The 19,908-nt window shown below is 46.3% G+C and overlaps 1 protein-coding gene across 2 annotated transcripts in view; it reads left to right on the top strand.

The window, feature by feature from the left end:
* The window catches only part of PPIL2 (peptidylprolyl isomerase like 2), a 75,439-nt gene extending 56,455 nt beyond the window's left edge, over nucleotides 1–18,984 (top strand). For both annotated transcript variants that reach the window (XM_053279188.1, XM_053279189.1), the window contains 8 exons: nucleotides 208–297; nucleotides 1,087–1,120; nucleotides 12,211–12,328; nucleotides 13,656–13,712; nucleotides 16,033–16,105; nucleotides 16,267–16,329; nucleotides 16,424–16,563; nucleotides 18,417–18,984. In XM_053279188.1, coding sequence (XP_053135163.1) covers nucleotides 208–297; nucleotides 1,087–1,120; nucleotides 12,211–12,328; nucleotides 13,656–13,712; nucleotides 16,033–16,105; nucleotides 16,267–16,329; nucleotides 16,424–16,563; nucleotides 18,417–18,510 — 669 coding nt within the window. In that variant the 3' untranslated portion in view covers nucleotides 18,511–18,984. The remainder of the gene's footprint in view (nucleotides 1–207; nucleotides 298–1,086; nucleotides 1,121–12,210; nucleotides 12,329–13,655; nucleotides 13,713–16,032; nucleotides 16,106–16,266; nucleotides 16,330–16,423; nucleotides 16,564–18,416) is intronic.
* Nucleotides 18,985–19,908: the final 924 nt, after the last annotated feature.

Below are 19,908 nucleotides of genomic sequence, written 5' to 3'. Positions count from 1 at the left end.
ATCTGTCGGGGCCCTAGCCAAATAACCGCATTAGTGGACTGCTTATTAAATTAGACCAGCCAGTCCTAGCCAGTGTCTGCTAACAATCTTTGTTTGGTTTGTTACAGTGGGCCCAATAATTTATTTTTAAAATGCACATGAAACCTATAATCATCAGTTTTACTCTGTAAAGATGTTGTGTGTGTGATGACTCGTTTTCTTTTCCAGACCCCTAAAACATGCGAAAACTTCATTAAACTATGCAAGAAAAATTACTACGATGGGACTGTTTTTCACCGATCAATTCGTAATTTCATGGTAAGTATTGAGAAGAGATATTAATGTGTTGTCCGCAGAACAAAGAACTGTAGCCACGTAGCGGGGAAAGGAAAGATCGTGCTGTCGAGTTGGTGTCGATTCGTGGCGACCACAGAGCCCTGTGGTTTTCTTTGGTAGAATACAGGAGGGGTTTCCCATTGCCTGCTCCTGTGATGATGGCCTTTCAGCATCTTCCTAGATCGCTGCTGCCCCATATAGGTCTGGGAAACACACCAGTAGGGATTCGAACCAACAGCCTCCTCAGTCAGGTTGCTTCCCCGCTGAAATATTCGGTATCTTAATTAACATTAAAGGGTTGTTTTTTTAGTTTTGGGGGGTCCCTCTGGACCCAATATATCAGCCTTTGCAGCAGATATAAACTAAGGCTGATGCTAATAGAAAATATTCCTTGAAAACAAAATTGCCCTTCTGGAATAAAAGCAATTTGTGATTGCCTAGCAACCTACACTGAACAGGCTAGCTGTCGTCAGCCATTTCGAAGTGCGTGCAAGTTAAGAATGTTCTCATTTGCAGTTTCAGGAAGGTTAGTTGGTAGCCTTTAAAAAACCTCAAAGATTCGGTTGCAGGAATATCTTATAATAAACGTGTCTCACACCTCCGTGATTGGTCCATAAAGTCTATGAGAACCCAACCCTCAAAGAAACAGGACATAAGGAGCAAGTAGTTCATTGATCACTAGGCCCAGCAACACACTTCCGAATATGCTTTTTCTGTTCCATCCTCCCTTCCCACACCTCTCTAAGTTCTCCTTCTGTTTTGATTCTGCAGATCCAAGGAGGGGATCCAACCGGAACAGGAACGGGTAAGCAGGCTGGTTTCTTGATCTTCCTAAAAACCATAGGAAGTCGCTTTATGCCGAGTCAGACCCTTGATCCATCTAGCTCAGTCCCAGGGATTCCCAACCAGTATCTGGAGTACCACGGATTGGGAACCCCTGGTCTACATACAGTGACTGGCAGCAATTATCCAAGGTTTCAGGGGAAAGGCTCTCTCCGCCCTACCTGGAGATTGCAGGGATTGAATCTGGGACCTTCTGCGTGCTAAACCGATGCTCTGATCAGTGAGTTATAAACATCAAACTCAATGCTTCAATTTGGGTAAAGGCACAACAAGAGATTTCTGTGCTAGTATTTTAAATATATATTTAATATTTCATTCTCAGCCAGTGTGAAAACTAAAAGTATCTAGAGGAAGCTGGCAGCATGGCTTCCATTGGGAGGGGGGCACTCCAAAGAAGGTCCTAGATTGTGTTTCTCTGATAGACTTGAGATAGTGGTGGTACCCCCCACAAGGGCCTGCCACAAAGATCACAAGGCATGGGGGAACATTAAGGGAGGAGATGCACATTTAGGGCCCACACTGTTTTGGACTTTAAACCTGCCCTTTGGACTGGGACCAGAAATGAACTCGTAACCAGTAATACTCTTTGAGAACTGTTGTATAGCAGCCACTCACTTTAATGGGATTCAGATCTCATGCTGGCTCATGGCAAGTCTTAAAATCGTTTCTAGGCAGTATTTGGTTGTAGTCTACAAGAGCCGCGGTCTGTCAAAACGTACTGTTGTGCTTAAAGACACCTCTGGTGAAGAGTACCCGCACTCAAAGTGTGCCAGGACATGGTGTCCTTCGATTAAGAGCAGGGATTCTCAAACTTGGGTCCTCAGGTGTTATTGGACTTCAACTCCCATAATCCCCAGCCTCTTTGGTTGGGGATTATGGGAGTTGAAGTCCAATAACACCTGAGGACCCAAGTTTGAGAATCACTGGATTAAGAGGATTCTGGTATCTAATTGAACTTCTGACAACATATTTGATGGTGACCTTAGCCTAGTTTCCTTAAGAAAAGTGAGTTTTTGAGATGACCTGGCATTGTGTGTGTTTGTGTTTGTGTGTCTGGACTGATTTGGACCAAATTGAGTACAACTGTAGGGACGCATAGGGACGCCTCAACTGCGTGGCTTGTGATGATGTCATCCACCCCGATTCAAGATGGCGGATACCTGAACATTTGAGGCATAACTGGGCTCACTTATGAACTGCCTAACCGATTTGAACCAAATTTGCTACAGCTGTAGGGACACACAGGGTGGCCTAAGGGCGTAGTTTGTGATGATGTCATCCACCCAGATTCAAGATGGCGGACACGTGAACGTTTGAGGCGCAAGTGAGCTAACTTGTGATGGTGATAATTAGCAATTGAGATTATAGTGAAAGGAAAGTAGGCAGATTAGTCCTTCCCCGAGCGTCTTGTTTCCTTTATTGTGTTGCTTTGTTAAAAGAAAGTGGGAGAGGGAACCCATTCCTAGAGCGGCTGCACTTGCGCACTTTCCTCTGGGCAGTGGCATTGCCTTCCCTCCGGCCGCTCCAGAGTAGGTTATTTTGAGAATGGCAGCCTGAGAAAATGCTGTGTCCTTGAGCGAGGCCCTCATTAATTCCAGAAGGCCCGAGCTGTGATGGAGTCGCTACAGGCCAAACACAGCCAGCTCCATCCCCCATTCAGTCTTGTTCTTTCATCCCCGGCTGCTTCGTAAAATTCAGGTTGAAAAGTTCTCCGGCCTCCCCCACATGTTTCACCTGCCTGGCTCTTGCTCACACTGGCAGCCTTGACAGGTATTCCAGGGAAGCAGAGCGGCGGCAGCTCCGGAGGGTATTCCCTGCACAAGGCTGAATCCAGCCGACCGGTTTGCCTCTTTGCGTCAATGAGCCGGGGAGACATCTGCACAGGAGCGGCATGCAAAGCAGCCGTCTCTCTCATTAGAGCACTCCGACGTTTTGCATTCTGTGCAGCTCATTTGCTGATTAGTCCATGTGCCACGCCTGCAAACCTTTAGCCATCGGCCACCTCATGGCGCAGTGGGGAAACGGCTTGACTGCAAAGCCAGAGGGTGCCAGTTCAAATCCCCACTGGTATGTTTCAGTAGGCGGGGAAATGACTTGAGGGGAAGGCGGGGAAATGAGGAGGTGGGGAAATGACGGCCCTCGGCCCCCATCCCCCCCCCGCCAGCTGTATGTTTCAGTAGGTAGGGAAATGACTTGACTAGCAAGCCAGAGGTTGCCGGTTCGTATCCCCGCTGGTATGTTTCCCAGACTATGGGAAACGCCTATATTGGGCAGCTGCGATACAGGAAGATGTTGAGAGGCATCATCTCCTACTGCGTGGGAGGAGACCATGGTCAACCCCTCCTGTATTCTACCAAAGACAACCACAGGGCTCTGTGGCCACCAGGAGTCAACACCGACTCTATGGCACACTTTACCTTTACTGTCTCAGGGGACAAATATTCATGGTGGTTTTGGGCAAAATCTACCCCCACTAGAGATGGGAAATAAGCAACAGTATTGTTGCACGTTTTGCTCTCTCTGTGTTATCACCCCTTTTCCTATCCCTACCCTCCAAACTATTAGGGTGAAATTGCAGTCATTTCTGCCCAGAGGAAAGAGTTGGAGTCAGGGTGAGGCTAAAGGCAAAGTTGTACCGTCGAGTTGGTGCCGACTCGTGGCGACCACAGAGCCCTGTGGTTGTCTTGGGTAGAATACGGGTGGGGTTTCCCATTGCCTCCTCCCATGCAGTATGAGAGGATGCCTTTCAGCATCTTCCTATATCGCTGCTGCCCGATATAGGTGTTTCCCATAGTCTGGGAAACACACCAGCAGGGATTCGAACCAGCAACCTCTGGCTTGCTAATCAAGTCGTTTCCCCGCTGCAGCATTAGGTGGCTAGGGTGAGGGTAGCAAAGAACAAATTGTTGTATTCTCTCCATGGAGTCCTCTTTGGAGGTGTCGTTCAAAATGGGCATCATTCCTGCCAATTTTCATTCCCATTCCTCTGACGACATCAATACAATTTTATACTTTTTGTGTTTTCAGAACTTAAAAAAACTTTTAAACCACCATTGCAAATCTGTCCACTGCAGGCCTGATGGGCAGGACAGTAAAAGCATGAGAACACGCTGAAAGCTGAAGGTTTTCGACTGTGATTGCCTCTTTCCCATCTCTAGGGGTATAGAGCTTGTCAAAAACTACCATGAACATCTGTCCTGTTCTCCCCCACCCTGTACTGACCACCTCAGCAGGCTCGTTTTACTAGATGTAGGTTTTCTGAGCAAGCATAAAAACAGACTGATCTGGTTATTTCAGATCTCTAGGTGAAATTTAGTAACCTCCACCTCTTAGGTCAATGTAGTCTAATTGCTCTATTTTACCAAAAAAGAAAAAGAAAGAAAGAAAGCTAAGCTCTCACCCTTGTAGATGCAAAATGTGCAATCACTATTCGGCTCAGGAATTATTTCCCAGCTAATTTACATAATATGCAAATTAGGCACCCAGATTGGGAAAGCCAGCATATGGCAACCCTAGCTTTCGGGTGCCACCGGCCCATTTGGTGGTGGCCCAAATCTGGGCCTTCTCTAGGTTTGCCCCGGGGCTCTGGAACATACACCCAAATGAAATCAGAATCTCCCCATCTCCAGTTGTTTTTAAATGAGCTTTGAAAACACACCTCTCTTATCAGGCTTTTTAGTTTACGATGTTTACGCTGTTTTCAAGTTTTCTTGATGGTTTCATCACTGTGTTGTGATCTTTAGGTTTCACTTGCCGTTGGTTTAAACTGTAAACTGCCCTGAGATTTTGATATAGGGCGGTGTGTATAAATGTGGCAAATGAATAAATGAGTTGCCTGAGAGGCCACAGGTGGGGAGCTAGCTCAGAGGAGGAGCAGCTGCTTTGCATGCAAGAGGCCTCCTCCAAGATGGTTATCATTTAGGGCCATCATTCCATATAACAAAGCAGCCCTCTTTCTATGCAAATGACTCTGTGAAGCCTTTGTTTCCACCCCCAGCCTTTGGAGTGTGGTGGATGAAGCACTTTAAATGAACACCAAATGCTGATAAGACACGGGCGTAATTAAATTATCTTCTTAGGGAACAAGGAGGCCTCCTGCTCTCTGTATGCTGTTTGGGTTTCCCTGGGCTGTCCTCCAATTTCCACTCCCTATAGCTACTCAAGCAGGGTCCTTTTAGACCTGTGTGCTTAGCAAAAGGCAATTAGAATTTATTATTATTATTATTACATTTATATCCCGCTCTTCCTCCAAGGAGCCCAGAGCGGTGTACTGCATACTTAAGTTTCTCTTTCACAACAACCCTGTGAAGTAGGTTAGGCTGAAAGAGAAGTGACTGCAGGGGCGTATCTAGGGTAGGGCAGGCAGGGCATGTGCCCTGGGCGCCACTTGAAGGGGGGCGCAATTTCTTAAAATTAATTTTTTTAAAAAATGGCCACCAAAAACAAAATGGCCACTGCACATGCTCAAATGAGCTCTGTGAGGCCCTAGGCCATGCCAGGCCTCGCAGAGGCCATTCGAGCATGCACGGTGGCCATTTTGTTTTCAGCAGCCATTTTAAAAAAATAATTATTTTAACAAATGGCCACTGCACATGTCCAAATGGTCTCTGCGAGGCCCTAGAGGCCAGCGGTGGGAGGGGTAACCTTTGCGGACCCCCCCATGGCCTATAGGAAGCACCCCGAAGGGGCTACAAGTAAAAAATAATTAATTTAATATAACATAAGTCACTGTACACATATTCAGTTTGGCACTATGTACAGAGAATCAGGGCTTGTGGATACTGAGCTGAAGCTTATGAGCTAGGATTGTATTCATTTGCTCGTACTTTGCTTCTTATGATAAGTGAGTTAAATGTGGTGTCTTAATAATATGGCTATTAATGGTGAGTTTGTCTTTGAATCAGTGTGAAATCCTTAGTATTAAGGCCCACTGGGAGTTTCTTGCTCTCTTTCTCTCATTTTAACTGTCTTTCTGAAAGACTAGAATATATTCCAAGCAGTGACACAGTTTACTCTGCGTATCCTTTAATTATTTACAGAGTATCTGGGAAAAGTCAAATTCTCCATTTATTTTTAAAACTTAGGTAATGGTGATGCTACAATACATAGTAGAGAATTAGACAGGCACTTCTGTTTAGTTTTCCAAGTACACCTCCACATAGTATTTGGGTATTTCATGAGCCCCAGCATACTGAAATTTGTACTTTTCCAGCATTTTTTGGTCTGGCTACATCCACTGCTAAATAGTTTTTGAAATATTAAAAGATTAACGAACTTGACTTATATTTTTCATCTGATATTATAGCAAAGTTATCTGAAAGATGGGTATCAGATGTTTGGATGGGGGCGCAATTTCAGTGCTTGCCCTAGGCGCTATTTTCCCTAGATACGCCTCTGAGTGACTGGCCCAGTGTCACCCAGCTAGTCTCATGACTGAATGGGGATTTGAACTCGGGTCTCCCCAGTCCTAGTCCAGCACTCTAACCACTACACCACGCTGACTCTCCCCTTAATCGAATTCAGCACTTCTGTCCTGGGGTGGGCCTGTTTGATGTTGCAGAAATACTTATCGTCCAAGCCATGTGCTGGCTAAATTCCTCAACATGGTGGGTCTTAGATACGCACTCAGTGTGTATTCCCTGTTTAGGGTGTGTGTGTAGATAAAAGCTCCTATCTCCAGAAACACTCAGGGATTTGCCCACGGCTATCTCTGTGCCGATTTTAAATAGCTTAAGTGTCCTTGCCAGCCCACGAGGAGGCCTAGGAGTTGAAGCAGCAAGGCAGCTGGGGATCTCACATCCCCACAGTCCAAACCGAACCAGTGCATTCCTAATTGGTGGCTCCCTGCCGGCTGTGGGGGGAAACACAGTCTGCCTAACACTACTGGGCGTTTTGAAGTGTAATTCATTCTGTAGGGAGGAAGGACCAAAGCTCACTGGCAGAGCATCTGAGCTTGGCATGCAGACGGTCCCAGGTTCAATCCCTGGCAGCATCTCCAGGTAGGGCTGGGCAAGACTCCTGCCTGGAACTTGGAGAGATGCTGCCAGTCAGAACCCAGACAGTCCTGGGCTAGAGGGGCCATGTAAGAAGCAGGTTAGCCCCAAGTGACAAGGAAAAAGGAGGCGGAAAATGAGCGGTCACGTCTGTGAACGGGAGTCCTCCCACTTGGCAATTCTCACACACCCCTTCCCTTTTTTAAAAAAAAAGGGATATTTAAAATAGCAATTCATTTAAAAACTACAACTGTCATGAACGATGTCTTGTCTGCCCACGCCTCTTGTTTGGAGTATTACTGGCTTTGTTATTTTTAACGTGCTTCTGAGGCCTCTCTTTAAAAAGCTTTTAAAAGGCCTCGCTTAAGAAGCACCCAGCTTCTAAAGAGCAGCAGTGCTTTACAAGAGATGGAGTGTTGCCATTTGAGTCGCAAGCTCGAAATCCGTTGCACAGGGGCGCCAAGTTTCCTCTTGTATTCTGGCATGTCAGGATCAAAACAAGCAGGTTCTATTTGTGTCTCTTTAATCTCTCGCTCTCCTGTCCGCTCTGTTTAAAAGGCCCGAACTCTCACTGTGTGTGGACCGGCTCTATATCTGTACTTGATACCTGGAAGGCATCATCGGAGACGACTTCTTGGGCTGGGAGGATGCCAGGGAGAGGCATTCTGGTGTCTGCCACTGGTCAGAGAAACACGGCCCCTGGGGAGGGTGGATCCTGCTTCCCCACCTCACAGCAAGGGGAAGAGCAGCTATTGGCCAAAGGAGAAGCTGCAGGGGTCTTGCTTCCCTCTTCCCTGCCGGAAAGAACTTTGCTTCAGGCACTAGCTGACCTACATCTGTGAAAGTAGGGGTAGGATCCAGCCAGCAGGACTCCAGGGTTGTGTTTGGGGTGGTGAGGTAGGAAGCTGCCTTCTACCGAGTAGGACCTTTGGCCCATCTAGCTCAGTATTGTCTACCCAGACTGGCAGCGGCTCCTCCCAGGTTGCAGACAGGAGTCTCTCCCAGCCCTACCTGGAGATGCTGCCAGGGATTGAACCTGGGACCTCCTGCATGCCAAGCAATGCTCTGCCCCGAGGCGAAGCCACCAAAAAAAAGCTCCCCGACATTTTTTGTACTAACAAGGCTGGATGGAGCTCCCTCAGTCCCTCTGTGCATTTGGGGCTATCATCTTGTACGGCTGGGTGCATTAAATGAAAAGCGTGTATTCCAGCAGGCCTTCCCCAAACCCTCTCTCTTCCTCGATATATTTCCATTCAGGGACTGCCCTGCTTTGATGATCATCCCTTATCCCTGCATGCACGGTGATGATTTTAGAGGCTCTGTTTTGTTGTGGGATTTTTTAAAAATCCTGTTATAAGCCGCCGTGAATTAATACATGAAAAGCAGTGGCATATCAATATTTTAAAACAAAGGTCTGTTTTAAGACACCTTGGAAACCATTGCACCAGAAGGCAGGGTATAGATTTTCAAGAGTAGTAAATACCCACAGCCACCTAATGGCACAGCAGGGAAATGACTTGACTAGAAAGCCAGAGGTTGCCAGTTCAAATCCCTGCTGGTATGTTTCCCAGACTATGGGAAACACCTCTATCGGGAAGCAGCGATATAGGAAGGTGCTGAAAGGCATCATCCCATACTGCGTGGGTGATGGAAATGGGCAACCCCTCCTGTATTCTACCAAAGGAAACCACATGACTCTGTGGGCACCAGGAGTTGACACCGACTCGATGGCAAACTTTACTTTAATAAAGTCAGCTAGCCTTCTCCCCTTCTCTAGTCCAAAATTCCCCACCCCTGTGGCTACATGCTTTTGAAAACAGCCTGTTTGTGGACCTGTTGCATTATGGCTAGTTTGAACCCGAGAAGGAAACAAGCTAGATGGATGTGCCTGCAGAAGGTAGCCAGGTATGCATCTGTGTGAGAGAGGGCAATTGGCTGCTTGGATTTTTCACTTCGAGGGTCAGACGTTCCCAGTTACTGCAGGAGTTCCCAATCTGGGGGCTTAGGGTGGTGTTGGACTACAAACTCCATCATCCCCAGCCAGAGTGGCCTTTGTAGTCCGACAATATCTGGAGATTCAGGGTTGGGAACCCCAGCAGTAACTGGTGGTTTGCTTCTCCTCTCCCTGTTCCTTTGATTCCTCCCTCCCTTTGCACATGCTGGTCTCTCAGATTGCTCTGTAGCTTCCACGTTGTGCCTACTGAGTATAGACGTTTTTGGAAACAGCTGCTCTGCCAGTGATCCGGCTCCTCCGGAGGATTCTTACGCCGATTCTGTAAGCAGACCAGGCCTCTCTCCCCAGCCGGTTCAAAGGCATTGCTGGCGCTTTGCTTTCTCCCGGATAACGATGCAGTCGGGAAAGAGGCATTTTGGAAATGGTTTGTCAAACAAGATTACAGAGTTGACTGGCGAACCACGGGAATGACTCATCTCAGCATTTTCTCTCCTGATTAGGAATAAACCGAGAGGAAACTGAAAATGTCACATCTGTCATAAATGACTTGGAAGTGACAGCCCAGCGAAGGAGCAAGTGCCCGGAGACCAACCTGGGTCTCCAGCGGAAGGTTTTCGAGAGAAAATCAAAGCCCTGCTGAGTCTGGGCTACTTCAGAGCTGCAAATACCGCAGGGAGTGGATTCCCAAAGGGAGCTTCTCAATGGGTTGTGGGGGCTGCAGATTTGGGGGAAAGGCATACGTATGCAATGCAAGGGGTGTACGAAATGGAGAGCAGTCCATCTTTTGACTAGACTCCCATCCAGTGGATTTCCGGCAGGTAGCCTTCTGCTGAAATCTCTACCATTAAAATCTCAGCTTCCAGTCAAAAGACTTACCATCCATCTGGTTGCTGCGCTCCCAGACCTTACCTGTGACTCCCAAACAAGATTTCCAGCCCCTGATCTAATTTCTTGCCTTTGGGTCTTGGTTGATGCCCCTGTGTGTATTCTGTGCTTCTGCAATCTCTGCTTGCAGAATTTGCAGTGGGACACTGAACAGGCATCCCAAAGAATCTGCCTTAGGAATGGGTGCTAGCTTCAATCAATCATCTTTCTTATGGTCAAAGACCAGCACAGGATATAGTGCAGGTACAATGAAATAAACTCATTAAAATTATTATAAACCAGATAGATACACCTAAAATGCTATAAATCCATGGCTATAATTAGCCTAAAATATAATAACTATAATTATGATGATTATGGTTATGATTATATTATGATTAATGAAATACAACTCTAAAAGCTGATTATGATTATATTATGATTATGGCTAGTGAAAAACAGCTTTAAAAACTGTGGGGTAATTAATTAATAAAATAAGATACTACAGGATGTCCATCCACCTTGCTGCTGGTTGTCCTCTCCCCTTTCCTTCAATTTTCTCCAGCATTATGGACTTCTCAAGAGAGCTGGGTCTTTGCATCTTGTGTCCAAAGTAGGATAGTTTGAGCCTGGTCATTTGTGCCTCGAGTGAGAATTCGGGATGGATTTGTTCTCTGATCCATTGGTTTGTTTTCCTGGCTCTCCATGGCCTCCTCAAAAGTCTTCTCCAGCACCAAAGTTCCACAGCTTACCGTTCCAAAACAAGAAATCCTATTCTGGGTGTGTGGCGGGAGACAGGCAGAACTATCACACAAGGGCAGAGAAAGGTTCTACTTCTCAGGTATCACAAAGAAGAGAGTACACTGACCATCAGTGGAGTGAACAAGCCATTTTCGTCATCGTTGGTAGGAGCACAATAAATGATTGAGTAGATTGAGACAGGACCAGATGCACAGGGAGAGCCTGGGATGGGTGGGTGCACACCTCCCGAGGCTGATTCCAGGCCCCTTCCCTGCATTTTACTTTTTGGAGTAGGTCTCTGTTCCATGTCCTTCTGGAGATGTAAGGACACTCCTGCAGCCAGGATTCTACCAAGTTGTTCACTAAGATGGTTTTAAACTGTTTTAAGGTTTTTGTTTTTAATCTGTTGTAAATCACCCAGTAGCGGATGTTTGGAGCGGTCTACAAATTTGAAAAAATAAATAAAGTAATATAAATAAATAAATAAATAAATAAGACACAAAACCCCACCATGGAGTCCAGAGTGGGATCACGGACAAGTCCTAAGGTCTTCCTTTAAACTTGATTCCGTTAATCATTCCACACTTTTAAATGATTTTGAACGTATTAGGCTGTTGTCTGTATTGATGTCTTTGCCTTTCGGCCCCACAGAGGTTCTGGCTATGGATGTGGGTAGACAGACGGACGATTCTGTTTGCAGAGTGTCGTTCTGTTTCAGAACTGGTGCAGGGCTGGGGTTATTTTTGGAGCCCAGTCAAACTCGCTCGTCCTGCATTGGGCGCCCTGACATTTGTGAAGTGAAAACGGGTGTCCTGGGGCCAAGACCAGACTCCATTAGGTGTGACAAGCCGTTGCCCGTGGGGACAAAAACCTCAAGGGGGCCGTGCAGGCTGTCCATGTCTTCAACCCAGCTCCAACCCCTGAACACTCCCTCATGCTTTCTCATTTTGCCTGCTCCGTTGTTTTAGTTTGGGGACATTTTACTGGCTGCTGATCCCCATCTTTATCAGAGAGGGACCCGTCACCCAGCGACTGAAATCCCTTCCTGAATTGGCAGCAGTTCTTTTGCTTGGAAATGGAGGTTTCCGTTGAGTGGGGTGGGTGGGTTGACAGGACGTGTGTGTGCTTTGGGGGGCATGGCATAGGGCTGCCAGATCACCAGGATTGTTCAGGGCTGATGGCTTCAGCCCTACAGCTGTTGTTGGGCTACATATCCCATCATCCCTGGCTGCAGATGATGGGAATTGTAGTCCTGCAATAGCTGGGGGGGGGCCCTGGAATTGTGCAGCCTGCCCTAGAGCAAGACTCGTGTTTCCAACTTTGGGTCCCAGGTGCTCTTGGACAACACCTCCCACCATCCCCTTTCAGCCCTCATGGCTGGGGGCGATGGGAGATGTAGTCCAGCAGCATCCAGAACTCCGGAGGTCTACAGGGATCAGCAACCCTAGTTTGTGACGTTAAGATTGGGGTTTAGAATTAATTGATTTGATTTGATTTCAGGAGGAGAGTCTTATTGGGGGAAGCCGTTCAAAGATGAGTTCAGGCCGAACCTTTCTCACACAGGGCGTGGTGTCCTCAGTATGGCCAATTCGGGACCCAACTGTAACAAGTCCCAATTGTAAGTGGTGGCTCAGTTCTGTTTTCATCTCTTAGAGCACTGGAGAAGTGTATGGAATCCTGTGAGCCAGAGAGAACTATTCTCTTCTCCCAGGCTTTGGGCAGAATATCATCTTTGCAGTTTTTGTGGATGTTATCTGTGGTTAAGGCTGTAATGCTGTTCCATTAGTGGTTTTAGTCTACTAGATTTTGGGTTTTATCCTTGTATATTCTTTGAACTGTATTTGAGAACTTGCGTTTTGGGCGGTATAGAAATATTTAAATAAATATTTGTTTGCCACTTTGGAAACCTTTGGTGGAAAGCTGGCATATAAAAATCTTTTAAATTATTAAATACCAAGCATGGTTGCTTACAACCCTGATTGTTTCTCTCATGCAATGGTTAGACAAAGTGATATCCCGGGGCCTATAACTGGGTTTAGAGCCACCTAATGGTGCAGCGGGGAAATGACTTGAATAGCAAGCCAGAGGTTGGCGGTTCGAATCCCCGCTGATATGTTTCCCAGACTATGGGAAACCCCTATATTGGGCAGCAGCGATATAGGAAGACACTGAAAGGCATCATCTCATACTGTGCGGGAGGAGACAATGTTCAACCTCTCCTGTATTCTACCAAAGACAACCACTGGGCTCTGTAGTTGCCAGGAGTCGACACCGACTCGACTTTACCTTTATAATTGGGGTTGCCACTTCATTGTTTCCCTACAGACAATGGGATCTGGGAGAGAAGAGCGTCTGAATTATATGCTTCCTCAGCGGGTGTAGGACATGTTCTAACATAAGCCTTGTTGGGTCAGGCCCAAGGCATACCTAGTCCAGCACCGTTTCCCACAGCAGCCTACCAGATGCCTATGGGAAAACTACAAGAGATGAAGGAAAAGGCCCCTTTCCTGCTCCAGATCTCTGACATTCACAGGAAGTCACCTTACAGAGGGCAGGTTCAGACCTCATGTGAAACTACATTTAAATCTTGGTTCTGTGAGATGTCCCTGAGCCTTGGGAGCATGGACTCCCTCTTCCCTGCCCACACCATCCACAGAACTCTCCTTCTGACTCCAACTGGTGGTTCTTCCAATTCCAACCAAAATGCTTGAAATAACTGCAGTCTGAAATCTGCCTCGAACCATGGGCTCAAACCCACAGTTCATTTCAAGCAAGTTGAAACGGCTGAGTGTACACCCTGCCCTCACAATCCAATGGCATGAGCCAACACTCTTCATGGGTTACAACCATCTTCATCTATGAAATACTCCCTTTTAAAAAGATGTCTCTGTGTGTTCTCTTGGGTGTGCCTCTATGATCTGATGGTCTTCTTAATGTCCCTCCAGCTTCATCACGTTTCGCTCTTGCGCATACCTGGACAAGAAGCACACGGTGTTTGGAAGGTAAAGGTCTCCACTGCTTTGTATCATCTGTACAATTTCTCTGCTTACTGGGACAGCAGATGAATTGCCAGCGTGGTGTAAGGGCTTAAATGGTGAGCCGCCATTCTGATCAGCACAGGACAATCTTAGCCAATCCTGATCAGGCAATTTCATCGTGGAGGCTTTGCTGATTGTCTGTCTGGGGGCTTCTTCACGCTGCAGGCTAAGAAACCCCTTGTTTGAGACCCACACCTGCCACTCTTTGGTCAGATGTGTGACCTTCCTCTGAGTAGCAAACTCCAGAGCAACTCCAGCAGAAGGTGGTTGTGTGCTGGGTTGAAGCCAATTCCCTCCCACCTCTGCAGCCAGCTCATTGGCTGCTTCATGACGGCCACTGTTTCCCTGCCTGGAACATTTATACATTTTTTAAAAAAAATTCTGACAGCTTGGCGAAAGCATGGTGTGTGTGTGTGTGTGTGTAGTCGTCAGCACTGCACTGGATTTAGAGCCAACCTCGTTCGAAGAGCAAAGGTGCCAGGGAGTAGAGCTCACTCTGCAACTGGAAAAAATAGCCCTGAAGACAAGTACATCCACACTCTAAAGTGAGATGGTTGAAGTGTACAAGATAGCATTTCCCTCCAGGCAACCAAACCGTTTGCCTTGGCCAGAGTATGAGAACGGGCTGGATTTCTGTCTCTTGTTCTCCAAATTGCATTGATGTTCAAATCAATCGCCTCTAATTGCATGTTTCCTAAAAACAGCAATCGAATCTATTTTGTTGCAGGTACATAGATCTTCTTGCATGCTGTGTACAGTGTGCATGTACAGTCTTTAATTGACACAGAGTCCGGAGTCCAGATATTGATGTCCAAAAGGTGGCTTTTCCAAGGACACAATATTTAGACCCCTACCTAGATCTAATTCTTAACCCTATTTTTTCTTCTTCTGGTAAACACAGATTTGTGGGGAGCGGATGTCTGGATTGTTCTTACACAAACAAGTTTCTTTCCTCCCTTCTGCTATGTTCTTGTTGCTCTCCTGAATCATTCCAGATATAGTTGTGCATTGTCTTCCATGCAGGAAACTGTGTTTTGCTTTGGGCCGGCGCCAGCACAATATGGCATAAGGTTTAATTGATATAATTTGGGAGGGAAAGAACACACACAAGGAAAAAGAAAACGTAGACGGCAAGATGCTGCTGGAGCCGGGAATTTGCATTGAATGGTGATGGGGGGGGGGATAGTTTGATGCTTTTTCAAGGCTTAGTCTAGTAGCTCATTTCCCTTTGGTAAATTAAATTCAGCACTTGGAAATGGGTAGTCTGGAATCTGAGGGGTCACCAAATTGTGGCTGGCTTTGGTTTGCTGGCCCTCCCCTATAGGGAGGAGTTCTGAGCTTCAGGAAGGCTCTGAGCATCTCCAAAGCTGGGGGTGGGTGGGTTCAGATGTGTGGAACCAAGCCAAATCAGTTCCGTGCCCCATCTCCTAGCCTCTGCATGACTTGGAAGAATTCCGCTTCCAGTTGAGGTTAGAAACAAACCAGGATGGGCGGTGACATCCAAACCCGACCAAGCTTGGTCTATTCTAACCAACTTCCTTGAAATTAACTGAGCTCGACCTTGGATTCAGATATTGGTGTTACTTCCAGCACTTTTGGTTTGAATAAACTGAGATTGGTCGGTTCAGATGTCACAATCAATCTTGATTTGTTTCCAATCAAAGTCAGAAGTAGAATTCTTCTGACTCCTATGCAGGTACCGCACAGCTCGACCTGATGAATGGCCAGCCTGCAGCCAGCATGGCTCTCAGGCAGGAGAGAGAAGAGCAACCTTTGACGCTCCTCTGGCTCCTTAGGACCGACTGCTACTGGTTAATAACGATGCGTTTCTCATTCCTTTTTAATTCACCCTGAGAAAGGACAACAGTACTAGCGAAATGTGTTTCTGGCTATGTTTCAGGTCAGAGATAGGTGGAGGAGGGTTGTTCCACAGAGATGGGTGTCATGTATTATTCTGGAAGCTCTGAACAATCAAAGCTTAAATAAATAAAGTCCCCCAAAGTAGCTACCGGCGCTACTTGAATCTGTTTATCTTTTATTTGCATTACTTAATAATGCAAATAAAAGGTGCATTACTTGATCAAGGAATATATCGGCTGACTTTCTGTTCTACTGGATTCGCTGCTCCACACTGACTTGCAGTAACTTCTGTTCGGCCTGGTTTGAGTACCAACAAAGAACTCTGTAGTTCCAGGGGGTGCTCTTTTACTTGGAAGGAAATAGTTCCCATTCCCCGCTTTTGCTCTTTCTTCTAGCATAAATATTCTCTCTCCCTCTTCTGCAGAGTCGTCGGTGGTTTTGAGACCCTGACAGCCATGGAGAACGTGGAGAGCGATCCAAAAACTGACTATCCCAAGGTAATGTCAACTATCCCAAAAAACAAAAGTTACTAGGCCAAGACAGTATTTTTGTTTTGCTGTCTTGCGTGTATTCATTCTTTAAAAAAAAAAACTTCAGGGGAAAACACTCCTCCAAGCAAAGCCGATCATGACTGTGATTTTTCTCCCTTTCTTCCCAGGAAGAAATAAAGCTCAATTCAACAACTGTTTTTGTTGATCCATATGAAGAAGCAGACGCTCAGGTGATGGTGGGATTGCTGGCGTAGCAAACGTGGGCAAAGGAAATTATTTAATACCTTTCCCTCCTCACTACTGTCTGTGTTTGTTTTCTCTCAGGTTGCTGCAGAGAGAGAGAAGGCCCAGCAGGAAGAGGAAGCAGCAAAAGGGAAAACCAAAGTGATCGTACTGAAGAAGGAACACCACACTCCGAAAACGTATCGCGAGGGTGTGGGGAAATACATTAATTTGACTGCAGCGTAAGTTTCTGGAGCATCTTGCGGGATTGATCTTGTGTCTTTATGAGAGATTAGGGATTGTGTATTTATTTTAGGGAGACAAAAATCACGAACGAGTTGTTTTGTTTGAACCCAGGCCACATGGCACTCCCAGCATGGTAGCTGATCTCTCAGGTTAAGAGAAACAAAAGTTGGCTCCAAGTATCCATCAATTTTATTATCCCACATATAAGCATTACAGCATTTCCTTGTTTGGGAAAAGACTCACTGTTCGATCTCTGCACAAGCTCATTCAAGAAGCACATGTGATGCTGCCATGGATGGCGTCTGGTTTCATGTAGGATGTTCAGGGGCCTTGGAATTCAGATTCTGACGCCCTGCTAAACAGCCAATCCACCAGTTGATGACATGCCAGAAACAGTTGGGAGCATAAGAACAGCCCCCATCCAGTCCAGCATCCTGTTTTCAATAGTTGCCTACCAGATACCTCTGAGAAGCCCACAGGCAAGAGGTATGTGCATGCCCTCTCTCCTCCTGCTGTTGCTCCCCTACAACTGGGATTGAGAGGCATCCTGCCTCTGAGGCTGGAGGTGGCCTATAGCCACCAGACTAGTAGCCATTGAGAGACCTGTCCTCCATTAATTTGTCTTAGCCCCTTTTAAAGCCATCCAAGCTAGTGGCCATCACCCTGTGGCAGAGAATTACCTAAATTAACTGTGTGCTGCATGAAAAAGTACTTCTTTTTGTCAGTCCTAAATTTCCTGACCTTCCGTTTCAGGGGGTGGCCCCTGGTTCTAGTGTTCTGCAAGAGGGGAGAAAGGTTTATCTCTGTTCCCTCTCCCTACTTCACGCATAGTTTTATACACCTCTCTTATGTCTCCTGTAGTAGCCTCTTTTCCAAACTAAAATGCCCCAGATGCTGTAGCCTTACCTCATAAGGAAGGTCTCCAGGCCCGACCATCTTGGTTGTCCTCTTCTGCACCCCTTCCAGTTTGCATTTGCCATTTTGCCACCCACTCACCCAATTTGGAGGGATCCTTTTGGCACTCCTCACAATCTGTTTTAGAGTTCACTACCCTCAACAGTCTAGTGTCATCTGCAAATTTGGCCATTTCGCTGCTTACCCAACTTCTAGATCATGTATGCTCTCTGTCCCATTGAAAATCATGGTGGAACTCTGCATTTAAAATGGCTTTCTCTCTTCTAGCTTTGGTTTCTATGCAGAAGTATGGCAAACTGATCATTGATGTCAGGGAGTCTGGCTAGTCCAGTGTAGTTACTAAAAAATTCCCATTTCCGCCTCTAACCTATTTGAAAGGGAGGTGCAGCTTGTCTCTGGGCTTATTTGGTCTACAGCTATTGTTGGGTACTTTGTCCAAATTACCTGTGTGGGAGAGGCACCATAGCAACGAGGGATGTGCATGCAGCCAGCGACTGCCAGTTCGGGGGGGGGGGAGTAAACTTTAAGGATTGGGGAGGGTGCTCCCTCCCCCCTACCAGCGGCAGCGACCTCTTTGGAATGGAGAGACCATCCTCAAAATGGAAACTTGGGCCAAAAGCAAACCAGCAGCTGCTCTGGGACTCAAGGGCTCCTTGGGTCTTCTCAGGTGGCCTTTTCTCACCTTGGAATGAGCACTAACCCTGACCAACCATTTTAGCCACAGCCAGAACTCTCCCTGCCTTTCAAGCCAGCTGGTACCAATCTGGGCTCAAAGAGCATCTCCACCACATCCAGAACTGGGAGGAGGGGTATAGAGCTTAGCAGGTTGTAAGTTCAATCTTTGGCCGTTCCAGTTAGAAAGACTTTTGGTGGTGGGCCTGGGAAAGACCTCTACCTGGCGTGTCTGTAAACCCTGGTCATGTCTCCACTGTAGGAAGCGAGCAGCAGAAGATGACGGACCATCAACCAGCACAGCCACGAAGAAAGAGAAGAAAAGCACAGGCTTTGGAGACTTCAGCTCCTGGTAGTTAGCGAAATAAGCCAAACCTAAAGAACAACTCCATAGTCAAGCCTAGACTCTAGATTGACTGTTCTGAAGAAAGCAAAGGGCTGATCCCCACTCCAAAGCACAGGTTTTCTAACATTCCTTAACTGAACCTTGTTTCCTCAGCTGCTCCTTCCTTTTCAGTACTTTCTTATTCAGTAGCCAACATGAGGCTCTCCAGTTGTTGGACTACAATTCCCATCAGCCATAATAACTTACAGCCTGGAATGCCGCTAGTTGTTTTCTAACCACCAAAGTTTTTAAATATTTTATTGCTTGCAGTAATTAGCTAAGATTCCCTTTCAAGAAAGATTTGGAAATGGATCTCCTTTGTACATATGAATACTATTTTACTTGTATTAAAAAAAAAGTCTCCCTTGATTAAAAAAAGAAACTTATTTGGACAGCTTCTGTATAACATTTTTCATTAAAGGCTCACATTTTCCGGTGACCACCATTTGCAGTTTTTCAAATAGTTTTTTTCCAAGATTCTGCCAATACACAGTTCTCTTGCCAGGAAATGAGTCATCTTTATTTCCTCAAAGAGCCCAGACTCTGGTAAGGATCTTAAGAAGATAGTTTCAGGTCTACAGAAGGTAGGAAGTTCAGCTTCATTTCAAGAGAACAAGGAGCTTCAGCTTATTTGCAATCTGCTTCTAACCCCCCAAACTGTGCCTATTCATTTAGAGCTGATGTTGGGGTTTATTTTTTAAACTAGTTTGTGCTTGCAAAGCAGATATGCTTACTACTAAGCCAGGGTAGACAATACAGTGTAACCATGCCCCTGCCTTTTCAACTCAAAAGATAGATACAGACACCATCTAACTTTTAAACCATTGACCCATTGCCCCTTTGGACCCTTTGACCCATTGCCCCACTGACCCTTTGACCCACGGACCCTTTGACCCACTGACCCTTTGACCCATTGCCCCACTGACCCTTTGACCCACTGACCCTTTGACCCATTGCCCCACTGACCCTTTGACCCACTGACCCAATGGAGCCACACCACAGATTGGCTTCCTGCTCGAATGCAGGTGGAACCTGTTAACTGCGGTTTCGTGTATCCACAGTTTAAAAATAAGCACCAGATTAAATATCCGTGGTAGGGTGTTTTGCGTGTCTGAGGTTTTGAACTTGAGCGTTGGGGGGAAGGAACTCCCCTGTGTGTTCGCTGAAACTGGATCCAATCCTGTGCTGCCTCTCTAGCCAACTTGCCAACTTAGTTGCGGTTAAGTGCTGAACTTCTTTGAGGAAACAAGACAGCTCTTCAGCCAAGCTTTTTAGCTATTTGGGAGTTTTTATGGGTATTTTAATTTGATATGTTCTACTTGTTAGTTTCTTGGATTGTTTTATTGTGGGTCTGCAGCAGTTGGCTGTT

This window comes from Hemicordylus capensis, chromosome 15 (genome assembly GCF_027244095.1).
Source record: "Hemicordylus capensis ecotype Gifberg chromosome 15, rHemCap1.1.pri, whole genome shotgun sequence".
Classification (NCBI taxonomy): domain Eukaryota; kingdom Metazoa; phylum Chordata; class Lepidosauria; order Squamata; family Cordylidae; genus Hemicordylus; species Hemicordylus capensis.
Note: the sequence above shows the minus strand (reverse complement) of the source record. Positions and strands in the feature narration are given on the sequence as shown.